Raw genomic sequence first — 20,517 nt, forward strand, 5'->3', positions numbered from 1 at the left:
TCCTGGTAAATCTCCTCTGCACTCTCTCGAGTGAAATCACATCCTTCCTACATGCGGATTCCAGAACTGTACGCAATACTCTAGCTGTGGTCTAACCAGCGTTTTATACAGTTCCAGCATAACCTCCCTGCTCTTATATTCTATGCCTCAGCTAATAAAGGCAAGTATCCCATATTCCTTCTTAACCTTACCTACCTGTCCCGCTACCTTAAGGGACTGGTGGACATGCACACCAAGGTCCCTCTGTTCCTCAGTACTTCCCAGGGTCCTACCATTCATCGGGTATTCCCGTGCCTTGTTTGTCCTGCCCAAGTGCATCACCTCACACTTATCTGGATTAAATTCCATTTGCCACTGATCAGCCCATCTGACCAGCCCGTCTACATCCTCCTGTAATCTAAGGCTATCCTCCTCACTATTCACCAGCCCACCAATTTTCGTGTCATTCACGAACTTACTGATCAACCCTCCTACATTCAAGTCTAAATTGTTTATATATACCACAAACAGCAAGGGACCCAACACCGATCCCTGTGGAACCCCACTGGACACAGGCATCCAGTCACAAAAACACCCCTCGACCATCACCCTCTGCTTCCTTTCACTCAGCCAATTCTGGATCAAAATTCCTATGGATTCCCTGGGCTCTTACCTTCATTATCAGTCTCCCATGCAGGACCTTATCAAAAGCCTTGCTGAAGCCCAAGTAGACTACATCAAATGCATTACCCTCATCTATACACCTGGCCACCTCTTCAAAAAATTCATTCAAATTGGTCAGACATGACCTCCCCTTAACAAAACCATGCTGACTGTCCTTGATTAATCTCTGCCTTTCCAAGTGTAGATTAATTCCATCCCTCAGAATTGCTTCCAATAGTTTTCCCACCACTGAGGTTAGACTGTTCCCTGGTTTATCCCTTTCTTGAATAACGGTACCACACTGGCTGTCCTCCAGTCCTCTGGCACCTCTCCTGTATACAGAGAGGTATTGAAAATTATTGCCAGCGCCCCTGCTATCTCCTCCCTTGCCTCACTCAACATCCTGGGATACATTTCATCCAGGCCTGGAGATTTATCTACTTTTAAGCCTGCCAGACCACTTAGAAACTCCTCCCTTTCTATGCTAATTTCTTTAATTATATTACAGTCCTTCTGCCTGATTTCCATTCCGATGTCGTCCCTCTCACTTGTGAACACCGACTCAAAGTGTTCAGTTAGAACCCTATCTACGTCTTCCGGCTCCACATACAAATTACCACTATGGTCCTGAATGGGCCCTACTCTTTCCCTAGTTATCCTCTTACTCCTAATGTACTTGTAAAATCACTTTGGATTTTACTTTATTTTACCTGCCAATGTTTTATCATGCCTCCTTTTTGCTCTCCTAATTTCCTTTTTAAGTTCCCCCCTACACATTCTATACTCCTCTAGGGCTTCTGCTGTTTTGAGCCCTCAGTATCTGTCATAAGTCTCCCTTTTTCTCTTTATCCAATCCTGTATATCCTTTGACATCCAGGGTTCCCTGGATTTGTTGGTCCCACCCTTTGTCTTTACTGGAATATGTTGGCCCTGTACTCTCCCTATTTCCTTCTTGAATGAGTCCCACTGCTCTGATGCAGATTTACCTAAAAGTAACTGCTCCCAGTCCACTCTGGCCAAATCATATCTGATCTTTTTAAAATTAGCCTTCCCCCAATTTAGAACTCTGATATCTGGCCCATCCTTGTCCTTTTCCATAACAACCTTGAATCTAACGGAGTTATGATCACTATCTGCAAAATGCTCCCCCACTGATACCTCTACCACTTGTCCGGCTTCATTCTCTAAAATTAAGTCCAGGACCGCCCCCTCTCTTGTAGGACCTTCTATGTACTGGCTTAAAAAGCTCTCCTGGATGCATTTTAAGAATTCCGCTCCCTCTAAACCTAACACACTATGGCTAAAGCAATTAATGTTGGGAAAGTTGAAATCCTCCACTATTACTACCCCATTATTTTTACACTTCTCTGAAATTAGCCTACATATCTGATCTTCTATTTCTCTCTGACTGTTTGGGGGCCTATAGTACACTCCCAGCAATGTGACTGCTCCTTTTTTGTTTTTAAGTTCTTCCCATTTGGCTTAATTTGAGGAGCCTTCTAAGATGTCATCCCTCCTTACTGCTGTAATTTATAGTATTACTCGGGGGTTGGAGTTTTAAAGTAGGGAAGTCTTGTTACAACTGTACAGGGTGTTGGTGAGCCCGCACCTGGAGTACTGTGTACAGATTTGACCCCTGTATTTAAGAAAGGATATACTGGCATTGGGGGTAGTTCAAAAGAGATTCCCTAGGCTGATTCCTGGGATGAAGGGGTTGACTTATCAAGAACGGCTAAACAGGTTAGGCCTTTATTCATTCGAGTTTAGAAGAATGAGGGGTAATCTTATTGAAACGTACAAGATTGTAAGGGTGCTGGATAGGGTAGATATTGAGAAGATGTTTCCACTAGTGGGGGAATCTTGAACTAGGGGACATAGTTACAAAATAAGGGGACATTCATTTAAAACTGAGATACGAAAGAATTTCTTCTCTCAGAGGGCAGTGAATGTCTGGAATTCTCTACCTCAAGAGTTGTGGAGGCTAGATCACTGAAAATATTCAAAGAGGAGGTAGATAGATTTTTGAAATATCGGGGAGTTGAGGGCTATGAGGAGCTGGCATGAAAGAGGGGTTGAGGCCTGGGGCATATCAGCCATGATCTTATTGAATGGCGGGTCAGGCTTGAGGGGCTAAATGGCCTACTCCTGAGCCTATTTCTTATGTCCTTATGAGACACCTGCCTTTATCTTGTGCAGAAAGGTTTCATATCTGAGTGACAAGAACACTGCTCATCAGAACAAGGAACCACAGGCAGGGAGACATTCTTAGGAGTTTATTGACAATAGTGAACAGTAAGTACAGTCCCTAGGCTGTGCAACTACTTTTACTTAACTTTCATAACCCTGCCGCTACATCTTGGTGCTCCCCAGACATCTCCAGCGGAGGTGGAGGCAGCCTGCTGACTGTGACGCCCTGTCTGTGATGACCTTGGTGGGCGTCCTCTGGAGGGCCGAGACTTGGAGGGCTCCGGCCTGCTTTCGGGGTCCTGCTGTGTGGCAGTGGCCCCCTCCTCGGCCTGTGGAGCTGGAGCTGCTGGGTCACAGGAAGAGGGGATTCGGATGGGCTGCTCACTTCCAGAGTCACCTGGATGGATGGCCCCAGAGTGTGCACCTGCTGAGTCTCCTCCCTATGGGTGTCCGAGGGCCCCTGGCTGACTCCGTGAGTGGAAGGGGTAGCTGGAGTGAGATCAAGCTGTTCATCACCCCTCTCAAGTACACACTGTTGGAGCCCAACTATGGCATCAGCAATGGAGTTAAGCCCGCGCAGCAATGCAGGAGCGACATCCTGGACCAAGGTGTCCATGGCGGTCGCCATCCTACCAGTGTTGACCTTGGTGTGTTGGCATGCCGGCGCTATCACCTCAGACTGCAGGTGGATGGACTCCTCCATCATGCCTTGTAATCTGAGGAGTGCAGGGGACATCCCTTCCTGACGTTCCCGTTCTTGCCTTTGCAGCTCCAGCAACTGTGACATGACCGAGTCCAGAGGTTCGTCATCTGACTCAGACTCAGCAACGTTCTGGCCTCCAGCAGTCCTCTGAGTGCCGGGGACCTGGGAAGTCCCTGTGTCTGCTGGCTGTGGATCAGACAGTGCGATGTGCTCACCAGATTGTGATCTCAAGGCTACTCTAAAGCTCGGTCCCACCAAGATGTGTCTCTGTGCTGGTGGAGGGTGTGGGTGAGCGCTGTGACGGGACTTCAGGGAGGGTGCCTTCAATTACTCTTCTGAGGCTTCTCCGGAGCTTGATTGGAGGCCCTGGGTCATGGACTCCATCGTCTGTTTGGCAGATGTGCCTGCAAAAGCAAGGGGAGATAATTAGTGCATGGCAGTGGCTGTGAAAGAGGACACGTCACTCACAGCATGGTTGTCTGATGGATCCTCACTTGGTAAAGCAGCGCCAACATCACCATCAGCACAGGACCGGTCCCAGCCATCGCTGACCAGCAAATTCTGTGACAACTTTGATCTCCAGCATCCCGCCACCTGTCTACGACCTTTCCGTCCTGTTGTGAGCCAGTTTGTCCTGAATGGATAGAGATGGGGAGAATGTATCAGGATGTCTGCCAGGCCAGATGATAAGTATGCCTGGCCTGTGTGGGTGGCGAGTGGTCCCATGGACAGGTTGAGGACAATGACGGTGAGTGTGAGAGAGTGAATGGTGATGTCCCTTGCACTGGCAGTGAGTGAGGGCCCTGTGAATGTGTGATGGGTTTGTGAGTGTGTGAGTTGGGACTGATGAGAAGAGTGACTTACCCTGGTGGAATGGAGGAGATCATTCATCCTTTTGCGGCAGTGGGTGTCTGTCCTCCTCTGCAGGACGTTCGCACTGACCACCGCTGCCACCGCCTCCCAAGCTGGGTTGGTGACATTGCTGCCCATCCTGCGGCCAGAGCGGGGGTAGAGCACGTCCTGGCGGCCTCCACAGCACCCAGAAGTCACTCGAGGGACCCGTCATTGAAGCAGGGGGGCTGCAGTCTTTTTGCCTTTGCTGGCCATGTCTCGCAGGCAGTGGTGGTGAGCTGGTGGCGATGAGCACTTTTTTAAAGATGGCGGCCGGCGTGATGCAACAGCGGGGTGATGGCGAGTGGGCGAATGAGAACCCGCCCGCCATGGAAACGGCGTGTTTCGTGGGAGTGAATAAATAATGAGGCGGGTTTGGGACGATATGGCTTGAAAACCCGCCATTTTCATCGGCGGGTAGGACTCCATTTTACCCGCCTGCTACCACTGCACTTAGTGAATTCTGGAAATATTATGTCCTGTGTTTTAAAAAATGGGTTTTAGTTTGGCTTTGAGAAGAGAAGGACCAACTGCTTGAGAAGGAGGACAGCAGCTTTTTTGCAATTCAGCGCCAGTCCACAGCCGGAAGTGAATATAAGCTGCTCCTGAAGTGTTCTACATGCTGGAATAGAGTACCCTCGAGTATTCCTGGGTTCTGCCTGGAAAGCAGTGCCAGAGTCATTGATTATTTCACGGGTCAGTGCTGAGAGACCAACCGTAAAATCCAGATGCCATTTCAATGATTCCATCATCTATCCTTTGTTTTTGAACCATTGACTTTTTAACCTTTGGCTAAATTCCTCCATTTCTATTATATTTTCATTGCGTGTGTGTGTGTGTGTGTGTGTGTGTGCGTGCATGTGTGTGTGTGAGTGTGTGACTTAGGGCATCTCAAAAGAGTAATCAGTATAATTTTTGCCTTTCTATTTGACAAGACTGGTTTTATAATAAACTAATAAGTTTATTGTTTATTGAAAGAAGCCTGGTTAAAGTCTCTTTTCTTCTGAGTACCAGTAGTGAAGGTAAGCAATTGGCCACATAGGTGAGTAAATTAAACTTTTAAACTAATGGTACGACCTGTGGAGTAGGAGGGCTAGATCAACTTCGCACTCCTCCCATCCCGGTCGTAATATAGGTTGGGGGTTCTTGCGGGATTTGAAACACGGACAGCGGGTGATTGGACGCGGAATAATAGTAATTGGAAGGATAAGAAGGCAGAGACCAGGCTTCTTATACATGAGTAAACCAAAATGACTTTGGAAGCTGCTAAGACTTTTCTAGAGTTAGAAGATTTAATCCTGACTGGTTTATAAAAAGTAACAAGGCTAAACTAACAGAATTGGCGGATAAATTGGCACTAGAACTAACCATAGGGGCAAGGAAAATGGACATAGTTGAGATAAAAGCACAGCATTTGAAATTGGAAGGGATACAAGACAGATCACATTTTCCAGGGGTTGAATCAATTGAGTTAACTAGGATTCAGTTGCAAATAAAGCAGCTCGAACAGGAGGCAAATGAAAAAGAAAATGATAAAGGTAAGAGAGATGAAAAAATTTGAATTGGGAAGGAAAAAGATTGAAAATGCAAAATCTTGACCTCCAGTAAGAGAAGTTAACAAGGGAGGGAAGTGAGAAGGAACAAGAAAGAGAATTCCAGCCTAAAAGGCTGAAATTAAAAAGAGAGGCCTCAGATGCTGAGGAAAGTTCTCATGGCGAAACAACCACCTCCAACCCAAAACCCAGTGGGAAATGTTTAAATTTGTACAAGCCCTCCCAAAGTTTGAGGAAAGGGATGTAGAGGCATTCTTTATTCTGTTTGAAAAGGTGGCTAGGCAAATGAAGTGGCCAAAAGAAATCTGGACATCGCTCTTACAGAGTAGGTTGGTGGGCAGAGCTCACGAGGTTTATGCTTCACTTTCAGAAGAGATACCGGTGGATTCTGATGCTGTAAAAAAGGCTATTCTGAGTGTGTATGAGTTAGTGCCTGAGGCCATACAGGCAGAAATTTTGAAACATAAGGAAACAGCCTGGACAGACCTATATTGAATTTGAGAGGGTAAAGCAAAGTAATTTTGACTGTTGGATACAGGTATTAAAGGTAGCGACAATGTATGAAGCTTTTAGGGAAATAATTCTCCTGGAAGAATTTAAAAATTCACTTTGTCCATTAGTTAGAACCCATGTTGAAGACCAGAGGGTTGCAACAGCTAGACAGGCAGCGGAGATGGCTGATGGTTATGAGCTGGTCCATAAACCTAAACCGTTTTCCTGACCCCCAACAAACTCGAGAAGGAAAGAAAGTGAGAAGGTGAAAGGAAGGCAAGTAACCAGGGAAGAGAAGGGACATCTCAGAATTCCCCGGAAACTCCTCCTCAGGCCAGAAAGGAAGGTGCTGAGGGTGGAAGTGATATCCGATGGCCTAAGTGTTTCCATTGTAACAAGGTGGGACATGTTCGTGCTGATTGCTGGAAGTTGCACGAGAAATCCATAGGACTTATCAGGGTGCACAAGGGCAATTCAGGAAAAGGAGCCCTGATTGAAAATACAACAGACAAGTTGTAGCATTAACTGCAGCTGTGAAACTGAGTGTGAACACTGTTGTGAGTTCAGGAGAGGTGAATGAGACACATGAGGGTTATAAAGAAATCTTATCGAGAGGGAAAATAACCCCTTATCCCTCAAATGTGACAGCTAAACCTATAATGATACTTAGAGATACAGGAGCCACTCAAATACTTGTGCTGGGGTAAGGCATAAATTCTCCCCCAAAAAGCACATTAAAAGCCAAAGAATAAATGGTATTGCGGGGGGAGTATATACCCATATCTTTGTACCGGGTACACTTGGAGTGTGACCTAATGCCTGGGACAGTGACAGTAGGGGTTGTTCAGCAGTTACCCATAGATGAAGTTAATTTACTCCTGGGAAATGATTTAGCTGGAATGAAGGTAATAGTTTCTCCCATAATTACGGAAAGCCCAAATGAGGTTAAAGAGATGGAGCAGTTACAGGAAAAGGTTCTGGGAATTTTTCCTTCATGTGTGATGACCCGAGTAATGGCTAAACAAAATCCATCATTGGAGGTTCAAGTGATACCACAGGCAGATATTAGGCTCGCTGAAACTTTCTTTAAAGACTTCGATAATCCAAAAGAGATGTTTAATAAATCTTCTCTAGTTTAGGCTCAATAAGCCAATCCAGAGTTAAGTAAGATAGCACAATCAGTCCAAACTGAAGCTGAGGTCAAAGAAGTTCCAGAAAGTTATTATATTAGAAATGGAATTCTAATGAGGAAGTGGAGATCTCCTTACAGACCAGCATGTAAAGAGTGGACAGTTGTTGATCAGGTAGAGGTACCACACAAATATCGTAAAGAGATATTAGGGATAGTCATGAAATTCCTATGGCAGGACATGTAGGGATACTGAGAACTCAGACGCGGATAAAGTGATGGTTTTACTGGCTTGGTTTTCATATGGACGTGGTGCAGTTTTGTAAAACATGCCATACGTAATGATGGTGGGAAAACCACAACCCACAATCAAACCGGCACCCTTAATTCCCATACCAGTTTTTGAGGAACCATTCAGTTGGGTGTTAGTGGACCGTGTGGGTCTGTTACCAAAGATGAAAGCAGGGCACAAGTGTATCCTTACTGTTATGGAGATGACAACTCGATTTCCAGAGGCCATCCCTTTAAGAACAATTACAACTAAAGCAGTGGTAGCAAAGTTAACCCAATTTTTTACTTGGTTTGGATTATTGGTGGAGATCCAGTCGGATCAAGGTTCCAATTTTATGTCTAAAGTTTTTCATTATAAGACAGTTAAAGTCCACAGTGTATCACCCATAGACACAGGGAGCTTTAGAGAGGCACCATCAAACTCTCAAAACAATGATTAAAGCACATTGTCATACATATCCTCATGATTGAGACAAAGGGCTGGATTTTCTTTTGTTTGCTACCCAAGATTCACCAAATGAATTTTGAATTAGCTTATGGACATAAGAGGTCTTCTGAAATTAATCAAAGAAAAGTTTTTAGGGCAGAGGGATGAATCCTCATTGTTAGATTATGTGTCCGTGTTCCAAGAACGGCTCCCAGAGGCCTCCAAAGCGGCTCAAGAACATCTTACAGTTTCTCAAATATGAAGCAATGGGCAGATAAGCAAGCTACACCCCAAACATTACAACCAGGAGATGAAGTGTTAGTGTTATTGTCTTTACACGGGGAACCTCTGAAAGTACGGTTCAGTGGTACACACAAGGTAACTAAGAGGGTTGGTAAAGTAAATTATTGGATAGACACCCCAGATCACAGGAAAAAGAATCGGCAGTGTCACATCAATATGTTGAAATGATACCACCATAGGGAGGAGGATAAGAAGGAGCAGGTATGTCAGGTTGTAAACACAGTGGAGGATGGAAGAGACAGCGAGAGTGAGGCAGACGGAGATTTAGAAAGTTCCCAAATTGAATCCCCTACTATCCGGTTAGCTAACACTGAAATATTAGGACAGTTAGAAACCATTTTTTCATACTTAGAGGCTGGACAACGAGAGTAGCTAATGAGGTTACTTACAGAATTTGAAGGGATCTGTAGGCACAAACCAGTATGTACAACCTTAGCCATATATGATGTGGATGTAGGAGAATCCCCTCCTATAAAACAGCGTTCTTATTGCTTAGGACCAGAGAAACAGGCTGAGGTGAATGCAGAGATCCAGTACATGTTAGAAAATCACCCCACTGATCCCAGCCAAAGTAGCTGGAGTTCCCGTGTTGTGTTAGTGCCTAAACCGGATAGTTTGACCAGATTCTGTATAAACTACAGTGAGGGCAATGCAGTAACGAAAGCAGATTCCGGGGGTGGTCTGAAAAAAAACCATGCCTGGAAGACTGTGTTTTAAAGGTGGGTTTTGGTTTTGAGAAAAGAAGGACCAACTGCTCGAGAAGAAAAACATTAGCCTTTTGCAGTCCACAGTCAGAAGTGAATCTGCGTGCTGGAACAGAGTACCCTTGAGTATTCCTGGAGTGCATCTGGAAAACAGTGCCAGAGTTACTGATTGTTTCATGGATCAGCGCTGAGAGACCAATTGTATAACCCCGATGCCATTTTAAGAACTCCACCATCTATCCTTCACCTTGAAACCATTGACTTTTAACCTTTGGCCGAACTATCCATTTCTATTTTATTTTCATTATTTTTGTGTGTGTATGTGTGTGCATGAGACATAGGGTGAATGATTAGTATACTTCCATATTCCATACTGTATGTTAATAAGCTTTGCATTTTTATTTGACAAGACTAGTTTTATAATAAACTAATAAGTTTGTTGTCTATTGAAAGAAGCCTGGTTAAAGTCTCTTTTCTTCTGAGTACCAATAGTGAAGGTAAGCAATTGGCCACATAGGTGAGTAAATTAAACTTTTAAACTAATGGTACGACCTGAGTGGGGCTAGACATAGAAACATAGAAAATATGAGCAGGAGTAGGCCATTCAGCCCTTCGAGCCTGCTCTGCCATTCATTATGATCATGGCTGATCATCCAACTCAATAGCCTGCTCCTGCTTTCTCCCCATATCGTTTGACCCCTTTCGCCCCAAGAGCTGTATCTAACTCATTCTTGAAAACATACAATGTTTTGGCCTCAACTACTTTCTGTGGTAGCGAATTCCACAGGCTCACCACTCTCTGGGAGAAGAAATTTCTCCTCATCTCAGTCCCAGAAGGTCTACCCCGTATCCTCAGACTGTGACCCCTGGTTCTGGACTCCCCCACCATCGGGAACATCCTTCCTGCATCTACCCTGTCTTGTCCTGTTAGAATTTTATAGGTTTCTATGAGATTCCCCCTCATTCTTCTGAACTCCAGCGAATATAATCCTAACCGACTCAATCTTTCCTCATATGTCAGTCCCGCCATCCCAGGAATCAGTCGGGTAAACCTTCGCTGTACTCCCTCTATAGCAAGTACATCCTTCCTCAGATAAGGAGACCAAAACTGCACACAGTATTCCAGGTGTGGTCTCACCAAGGCCCTGTATAATTGCAGCAAGACATCCCTGTTCCTGTACTCGAATCCTCTCACTATGAAGGCCAACAAACCATTTGCCTTCTTTACCGCCTGCTGCACCTGCATGCTCACCTTCAGCGACTGGTGTACGAGGACACCCAGGTCTCGTTGCACATTCCCCTCCCTCAATTTATAGCCATTCAGATAATAATCTGCCTTCTTGTTTTTGCTACCAAAGTGGATAACCTCACATCTATCCACATTATATTGCATCTGCCATGCATTTGCCCACTCACTCAGCTTGTCCAAATCACACTGAAGCATCTCTGCATCCTCCTCATAGCTCACCCTCCCTCCCAGCTTTGTGTCATCTGCAAATTTGGAGATATTACATTTAGTTCCCTCATCTAAATCATTAATATATATTGTGAATAACTGGGGTCCCAGCACCGATCCCTGCGGTACCCCACTAGTCACTGCCTGCCATTTGGAGAAAGACCCGTTTATTCCTACTCTTTGTTTCTTGTCTGCCAACCAGTTTTCTATCCATCTCAATACACTACCCCCAATCCCATGTGCTTTAATATTACACGCTAATCTCTTATGTGGGACTTTGTCGAAAGCCTTCTGCGCACTCCTCCCATCCCGATCGGATCACTTTTCTCTTTTTAAAAAAATTTTGCTCAGTCTTATGTGATCTGGCCAGGTTCCTTCACTCTGCCCCTGTGATCGATTAGGTTGGCAATGGAACTTTTTCAGGGATCTCCAGCTGTGTCTTTGATTTAGGCGCACTTCTCGAAGGTCAGACTGCAGCTTCTTTACTTTGTCATGCTTTCGGGATTTGGGGGTTCATCCTTCCCTGCCACCTTGTAGTAAGGTTGTTCAGTGTCTCATGAAGAGGTCTGGTTGAACATTAAATGTTTATTAACAAGTCATAGCTATATACATCTCCAAGGCTGCCTCCATTGCTGTCTTCTTCCAGACTCTGCTACACACAGTCTACCATCACCTTACTCTCTACATCAAACTGTGGGCAGTACTGTTTCCCAGTCCCACATTAACCTTTGTTCTGCCAAACACCCTTAGACTACATACTAGAAAGGGCAGATGGGCTAACTCCACCAATAACTTCTTCAACTGTGCAGCACCGCTCTGACAGTGCAGCACTCCCTCAGTGCAGACTTTCCGACAGTGCAGCGCTCCCTCAGTACTGACACTCTGACAGTGCAGCACTCCCTCAGTACTGACACTCTGACAGTGCTGCGCTCCCTCAGTACTAACCCTCCGACAGTGAGGCACTCCCTCAGTACTGACCCTCCGATAGCTCAACGCTCCCTCAGTACTGACCATCTGATTGTACAGCGCTCCCTCGGTACTGACCCTCCAACAGTGCAGCACTCCCTCAGTACTGACCCTCTGACAGTGCAGCGCTCCCTCGGTACTGACCCTCCAACAGTGCTGCACTCCCTCGGTACTGATCCTCCGACAGTGCAGCGCTCCCTCGGTACTGACCCTCCGACAGTGCAGCACTCCCTCGGTACTGACCCTCCGACAGTGCAGCGCTCCCTCGGTACTGACCCTCCGACAGTGCAGTGCTCCCTCGGTACCGACCCTCCGACAGTGCTGCAATAGTATTGCACCAGAGTGTCAGTCTAGACTGTGGGCTCAAATCTCAGGTAGGTCTCAGTGGGGAAAGTCATCTGATACTGACATTTCCAGGAATTCTGCTGAATTCAGTCTCCTATCCCACCAGAATCTTTGGCTTTTCCGTTTAGTGGGAATGCTGATGCCACTGGCATACAAACCAGCACACTGTGTGCTACAAACGAGACAGTTACCAAACCTCTGAAATTCTCCAGAGAGGCTGAGATCAGACATTGTGCAAAACAAGTTACAGGAACCACAAGCATTTGAAAATTACCTGCACCCCTTACTCACTTCCTCCTCAAACTCCGTCATGGGCATGGAATGAAGTGAAGTATGTTTCTGGTTTGTTGCTGTTTGGGGAAACTAAGGCTGAACTTGAGCAGTCGGTCTGAGGAAAAGATATGTCTGCTCTCCACTAATAATCAGCCAACCGTCTTTTCTACCTGCTTTTTGCCCTGAGCACATTGACATTGTGTATAAGCTTTCAAAAGGTGTTTGATAAGTAGCACATAATAGAATTATTAGCAAAATTAAAGCCCATGGTCTTAAAGGGACAGTGGCTGCACGGATACAATGTTGGCAAGGAGGCAAAGCAGAGAATTGTGGTGAGGGGTTGTTTTTCAGACTGGAGGGAGTATACAGAGGTGGTCTCCACAAGTCAGTGTTGGGATCACAGCTCTTGCTGACACATATTAATGCCTTTAGTTATACAGAGTGTAATTTCAAAGCTTGCAGATGACATAGAACTCAGAAATGTAGTAAACAATGAGGAGGAGGGTAGTGAGAGACTTCAGGAGGACATTGACTGCTGAAATGGGAAGGCACGTGGCAAATGAAATTTAATGCAGAGAAGTCTCAAGTGGCAAATTTTGGTAGGAATAATGAGAAGAGGTAATATAAACTAAATGGAACAATTTTAAAGGAGGGGCAGAAACAAAGAGACCCGGGGGTGTATGCACACAAATCTTTGAAGGTAGCAGGTTAAGTTAAGAAGGTTGTTAAAAAGCCATATTGGATCCTTGGGTTTATAAATAGAGGCATAGAGTACAAAATTTATGCTAAACCTTTACAAATGACTGGTTAGACCCCAGCTGGTGTGTTGTCTCCCATTATGGGCACCACACTTTAGGAAGGATGTGAACACATTGGAGAGTCGCAGCAAAGTCTTCAATTATGTAGATTGATAGCAGAAACTGGGCTTGTTCTCCTGAGAGCAGAGAAGGTTAAAGGGAGATTTGGTAGAGGTGTTCAAAATCACAAAGATTTTGATAGAGTAAATAAGAAGAAACCGTTTCCAGTGTCAGGAGGGTCGGTAATGAGAAAACACAGATTTAACAAAATTGGCAAAAAAATCAGAGGCCACATGAGGAAATATTTCTCTACACAGCGAATTGTTGTGATCGAGAAATCATTGCCTGGAAGAGTGGTGAAAACAAATTCAATTGCAACCTTCAAAGGAGAATTGGATAAATATATGAATGGGTTAAAATTTGCAGGGCTATGGGGAAAGAGCAGGGGATTGGGTCTAATTGGATAGACCTACCAAAGAGTCTCACAGGCATGATGGGTCTAATGGCCTCTTTCTGTGCTGTATCATTCTGTGTTTTTATGACTCTTATGGGGGACTGTGTCCCACAGGCACTGCAGATTAATTTTTATTTTAAAAACAAAAAATTTAATGAATGCAAAAATAAAGATGTTTAGTGCTTTTATTACCATGACATCCAAATACAGTGTTAATATTACATCCTGAATACAGCCACAGTGCTCGTTAGTGAAATCCTGAATACGATAAACATCAATTAACCCGTCACTTTGTGCAAAGGAATATTACAGGATGACTGAGACTTGTCAATAAAAAGTCAAACTTTTGAAACAATGTCACATTACCTGCAATATTCTCAATAGCCCAAAGATCAGTTAAAAGGATTTCAGAGATTTTCACAGGGTGCACTCTGACCTCATTCATATTAATTCAGTGTTTAATTGTATCCAGCTGGTGGCCATTAATTGGGGACTCATCTGTGCTCATATTACGTATAAAAACAGGCTGAAACTGTGGTTGGTTGATGGAGGTGCCTGATATGTAATGTGTTTCTCTGTAAATAAAACTTTGTAAATGTACAAAGACTTGGCACCAGTTCCCTCCTTCACCACCTGGCTATCTGCATTGAAACTGGATGGACCACCCGACATCAAACTAGGCACTGGAAAAAACAATGGCAAATTCAGCCCTGTTGACCCTGCAAAGTCCTCCTTACTAACATCTGGGGGCGAGTGCCAAAATTGGGAGAGCTGTCTCACAGACAAGTCAAGCAACAGCCTGACATAATCATCCTCACGGAATCATACGCTACAGATAATGTCCCAGACACAACCATCACCGGGTATGTCCTGTCCCACCGGCAGGACAGACCCAGCAGAGGTGGTGGCACAGTGGTATACAGTCAGGAGAGAGTTGCCCTGGGAGTCCTCAACATCGACTCCAGACCCCATGAAGTCTCGTGGCATCAGGTCAAACATGGGCAGGGAAACCTCCTGTTGATTACTGTTACCGCCCTCCCTCAGCTGATGAATCAGTGCTCCTCCATGTTGAACACCACTTGGAGGAAGCACCGAGGGTGGCAAGGGCGCTGAATGTTCTCTGGGTGGGGGACTTCAATGTCTATCACCAAGAGTGGCTCGGTAGCACAACTACTGATCGAGCTGTCCGAATCCTAAAGGACACAGCTGCTAGATTGGATCTGTAGCAGGTGGCAGGGGAACCAACAAGAGGGAAAAACACACTTGACCTTATCCTCACCAACCTGCCTGCCGCAGATGCATCTGTCCATGATCAGTATCGGTAGATGTGACCACCGCACAGTCGTTGTGGAGACAAAGTCCCACCTTCACATTGAGGATAACCTCCATCGTGTTGTGTGGCACTACCACCGTGTTAAATGGGATAGATTTCGAACAGATCTATCAAGACTGAGCATCCATGAGGCACTGTGGGCCATGAACAGCATCAGAATTGTACTCAAACACAATCTGTAACCTCATGGCCCGGCGTATCCCCCATTCCACCATTACCAGCAAGCCAGGGGATGCCAGGAGCAGCACCAGGCATACTTAAAAATGAGGTGTCAACCTGGTGAAGCTACAACACAGGACTACTTGCATGCCAAACAGCAGAAGCAGCAAGTAATAGACAGAGCTAAGCGATCCCACAACCAACGGATCAGATCTAAGCTCTGCAGTCCTGCCACATCCAGTCGTGAATGGTGGTGGACAATTAAACAACTCAGTGAAGGAGGAGGCTCCACAAATATCCCCATCCTCAATGATGGGAGAGCCCAGTATATCAGTGCAAATGACAAGGCTGAAGAATTTACTATAATCTTCAGCCAGAAGTGCCGAGTGGATGATCCATCTCAGCCTTTTCTGGAGATCCCTAGCATCACAGATGCCAGTCTTCAGCCAATTCGATTCGCTCCATGTGACATCAAGAAACAGCTGAAGGCACTGGATGCTGCATAGGTTATGGGTCCCTGACAATATTCTGGCAATAGTACTGAAGACTTGTGCTCCAGAACTTGCTGCGCCCCTAGCCAAGCTGTTCCAGTATAGCTACAACACTGGCACCTACCCGGCTGTGTGGAAAATTGCCCAGGTATGTCCTGTCCACAAAAAGCAGGACAAATCCAAACCGACCAATTACCGCTCGATCAGTCTACTCTAGATCATCGGTAAAGTGATTCACCAAGGCTCCTGAGAAAGCACGTTCCAAACCCACAGCCACTACCATCTAGAAGGGCAAGGGAAGCAGATAGATGGGAACACCACCACCAGGACGATCCCCCCCAAGTCACTCACCATCCTGACTTGGAAATATATCGCCGTTCCTTCACTGTCACTGGGTCAAAATCCTGGAACTCCCTCCCTAACAGCACTGTGGGTGTACCTACAGCACATGGACTGCAGCGGTTCAAGAAGGCAGCTCACCACCACCTTCTCAAGGGCAATTAGGGATGGCCAATAAATGCAGGCCTTCAACAACCACAACCATCTTCCTTTGTGCTAGGTATGAATCCAACCAATGGAAAGTTTTCCCTCTGATTCCCATTGATTCCAGTTTTGCTAGGGTTCCTTGATGCCACACTCGATCAAATGCTGCCTTGATGTCAAGGGCAGTCACTCTCACCTCACCTTGGGATTTCAGGTCTTTGTCCATGTTTGAACCAAGGCTGTAATGAGGTCAGGAGTTGAATGGTCCTAGCGGAACCCAAACTGGATGTCAGTGAGCAGTTTATTGCTAAGCAAGTGCCGCTTGATAGCACTGTTGATGACCCCTTCCATTACTTTACTGATGATCAAGAGTAGGCTGATGGGGCAATGATTGGCCGGATAGGATTTGTCCTGTTTTTTGTGTACAGGACATACCTGGGCAATTTTCCACATAGCCGGGTAGATGCCAGTGTTGTAGTTGTACTGGAACAGCTTGGCTCAGGGCATGGCAAGCTCTGCAACACCTGGGATATTGTCAGGGCCCATAGCCTTTGCAGTATCCAATGCCTTCAGCTTTTTCTTGATATCACATGGAGTGAATCAAATTGGCTAAAGACTGGCATCTGTGATGCTGGGGACCTCTGGAGAAGGCCAAGGTGGATCATTCACTCGGGACTTCTGGCTGAAGATTATAGCAAAAGCTTCAGCCTTATCTTTTGCACTGAGGTGCTTAGCTCCCCCATCATTGAGGATGGGGATATTTGTGGAGCCTCCTCCTCCAGTAAGTTGTTTAATTGTCCACTGCTGTTCATGACTGGATGTGGCAGGACTGCAGAGCTTGGATCTGATCCATTGGTTGTGGGAGCACTTAGCTCTGTCTATCACTTGCTGCTTGTGCTGTTTGGCACACAAGTAAATATCCCAGGGTCAGCACTGCTGGAGTTAACCAGTTCCAGCACTGCCGGGGTTAAACTGTTCCAGCACTGCTGGGGTTAACCGGTTCCAGCACTGCCGGGGTTAAACTGTTCCAGCACTGCCGGGGTTAAACTGTTCCAGCACTGCCGGGGTTAAACTGTTCCAGCACTGCTGGGGTTAACCAGGTTCAGCAATGCCAGGGTTAACCAGGTCCAGCACTGCCAGGGTTAACCGGTTCCAGCAATGCCAGGGTTAACCAGGTTCAGCACTGCCGGGGTTAAACTGTTCCAGCAATGCCAGGGTTAACCAGGTTCGGCACAGCCGGGGTTAACCAGGTTCGGCACAGCCGGGGTTAACCAGGTTCGGCACAGCCGGGGTTAACCAGGTTCGGCACAGCCGGGGTTAACCAGGTTCGGCACTGCCGGGGTTAACCAGGTTCGGCACAGCCGGGGTTAACCAGGTTCGGCACAGCCGGGGTTAACCAGGTTCGGCACTGCCGGGGTTAACCAGGTTCGGCACAGCCGGGGTTAACCAGGTTCGGCACAGCCGGGGTTAACCAGGTTCGGCACAGCCGGGGTTAACCAGGTTCGGCACAGCCGGGGTTAACCAGGTTCGGCACAGCCGGGGTTAACCAGGTTCGGCACAGCCGGGGTTAACCAGGTTCAGCACTGCTGGGGTTAACCAGGTTCGGCACAGCCGGGGTTAACCAGGCTACTGTTGTTAATTCATGGTTTGGCTGCTTGTTGCTTTCGCCCAGCTCCTGGCACTGGTGGAGCGGACACAGACTGTCTGGCTCTTCCTGCCCTGGAATTTATCCGTCTCTGGGGCACGGTGCAAATCATGAAGCCCACGTGCGGTGGCAGCTCTAGATCCTTGAGCGTTTGCCGCAAACTCCTTCCAGAAAATTCTTCAGATATCTGGAAAGTTCATTAACTGAGAGGCACATACACTCTGCAATGGCCAAGAGGCATTGGGCAAAGCAGCCAAGCTCCCAGCTAAACACTCAGGAATCTCAGGCACGGACTGTGGAGCAGAATAGATTTCAGGAAGTCTAACGGATGCAATGGAAATACTTTAGCAAATTGTCCGTAACCTCTCTTCACCCTCCACGTACTTCTTGTTTCCTGCAATCTTTCCACATCCAAGGTTTTACTCATAGAAATAAAATCTCCTTCTCCATCCCTTCCAACCAGCTCAACCTGCCATAACCTATTGCTCCCTAAACCGTTCTCTCCCCTCTTCCTTTGGCACCATGGGGTGGCGGGGGTGGGCGGTGGGGGCAGGGTTTTATGGAGCCCACAAGAACGGGAAATCTGCCGTGTGGGGTGACTGAATTAGATGGGATGTGAAATTTTGATTTTCCGATGGTGGGTTGAGGTGCAAAGATTCAGTCAGTGATGTGTGTGCATGTCAGGCTTCCCGCTGACCTATGGGGTATTTTGGGTTTGTAACGCTGAGCATTGAGCATTCAATAAAGAGTTAACAAAAGAGCACTTTTTTTTTTCCACAATGAAGGACATATCCCTAACTCCTGTCACCGTCGATGCCAACATGAGGTATTCCAGTACTTTGAGCTCTCTGACTAAGTTAGTCTCAACAAATAACAATGATGCACACATCAATGAAGTGAACCAATGTAATGTGAATTATTTGCAAGTGCAATTTAAATTTGGAAAATTAGCCATGCCACCATTGTGTTCTCAGTAATTCTCATGTTAACGACAATGGAGTTGGGTGGGAAAGTTTTGGCTGCAGTGTGGAGTCTCCCTGTTTGACCAAGTGGCTCTTTTAGGCCCGCCCGCCCGTAGCTGCTGCATTATCAGCCGATGGTGGGTTCCACTTCCACCCGAATCACACACGTTTCCTGTGCATATGCTGCCGGCACTGTAAATGTTAACTGTAATGGTGTGGGTGAGAGGATAAAGCAAGAGAACGGAAATGGGACACATATCCGGTTCCACCATCAGGAATGGCAATGCCGCTGACAAAATTCTGCCCTTTCTTCAATTTTGTGCTCCCTGTGTACAACCCATCTCCATCCCTGCTCCATTAAATCAGAAGGGCATATTACTGGTCTCATCATCCATGGTTTTACCAGGATTGAGTATATACATCGAGCAGCACCTTCCCAATGCTTCCCTACCAGACTCCAAAATTCATCCTGGAAGGCAAGAACTGCCTAAGGCTGCCCACCTACATGAGCAATAAAAGCACCTCCTGCTTACCTTACCCTGCTCTCCTGAACTGACAGATCTGATGAAATATTGTCCCTAAAATCGTGAGCAACTGCAGTCCTGTTTCTACCTTTACTCCCTCCTCTATCTGTTCTCCTATCTGCCAACATTGTTCCCCCCACCATCACTTTAGCTGTTTCTCACTGGTCTCCCCACTTCCCTTACCTTCTTCAAATTCATCTCCTCCATTTTCTATTCTTGTGACCCTATTCCCAGCTCCCATTCTTGGCCTCCTTGCCAGCTGGTTGACATTGGCAGCATTTCCCTCTGCCCTGGCAAACTGCTGACATCATACCCTTCAAAAAAATCACCATTTTGTCAGCTCCCTTTTCTTTCTCTCCTCTTTAAAATTTTGGATTGTAACTTGTATCATCGCTCCTGAGCTCCATTTTAAATCTCTCTGTTCTGAGATCTGCTGAGTCCACTCTAATCTGAATAATATTCTCTATGGCACTGACCATTGTTCACTAGGCCCTTCTTGGCCTCCTTGACCTTTCTGCTGCTCACACAATCAATCATGCTGCCCTCCTCTGCTGCCTTGCTACAATTGTTCAGCCCCTTGGAGTTCTGCTTTACCTCTGTGCAGATTTTGCCCATCACTCCTGCCTCCCTCACTGAGTCTCTCCCATTACTCCCTCATCACTGACGCTCTCCTATCACCCATCCCATCACTCCCTCCTTCATGCTCCCCCACCCATCCCTCCATCCCCCACCAACCCCCACACAGCAACCCCTCCCTCTCTCTCCTCCACCCATCACTCCATCCCTCACACTCCCTCTCTCACTGACTCTCTCCTAACACTCTGCTCGTCAATCCCTCCCTCACTGGGGCCTGGTTCAGTGCTGACCTGTGCTGGCTTTTTTGAGTCCTCAACTCTGCAACCTGCTTTAGATTTACTTTCCGCCATATGGCTGTGGCTGTTTAGCCTGACTAGCCTCCTATCAATCTCACTCTCCCTCCAGCCTGACTAGCCTCCTATCAATCTCACTCTCCCTCCAGTCTGACTAACCTCCTATCAATCTCACTCTCCCTCCAGCCTGACTAACCTCCTATCAATCTCACTCTCCCTCCAGTCTGACTAACCTCCTATCAATCTCACTCTCCCTCCAGCCTGACTAACCTCCTATCAATCTCACTCTCCCTCCACCCTGACTAGCCTCCTATCAATCTCACTCTCCCTCCACCCTGACTAGCCTCCTATCAATCTCACTCTCCCTCCAGCCTGACTAACCTCCTATCAATCTCACTCTCCCTCCAGCCTGACTAGCCTCCTATCAATCTCACTCTC

At 46.5% G+C, this 20,517-nt stretch overlaps 1 protein-coding gene across 1 annotated transcript in view; it reads right to left on the reverse strand.

Moving 5' to 3' along the window:
• The window catches only part of upf1 (UPF1 RNA helicase and ATPase), a 172,410-nt gene extending 152,993 nt beyond the window's left edge, over positions 1-19,417 (reverse strand). Inside the window, exons 1-2 of the mRNA XM_078554758.1 lie at positions 19,394-19,417; positions 18,531-18,572 (exon numbers count right to left, since the gene is read on the reverse strand). Of these exons, the coding sequence (XP_078410884.1) occupies positions 18,531-18,572; positions 19,394-19,417 (66 nt within the window). The remainder of the gene's footprint in view (positions 1-18,530; positions 18,573-19,393) is intronic.
• Between the last annotated feature and the right edge of the window lie 1,100 nt (positions 19,418-20,517).

Source organism: Cetorhinus maximus, chromosome 13, assembly GCF_964194155.1.
Source record: "Cetorhinus maximus chromosome 13, sCetMax3.hap1.1, whole genome shotgun sequence".
NCBI lineage: Eukaryota > Metazoa > Chordata > Chondrichthyes > Lamniformes > Cetorhinidae > Cetorhinus > Cetorhinus maximus.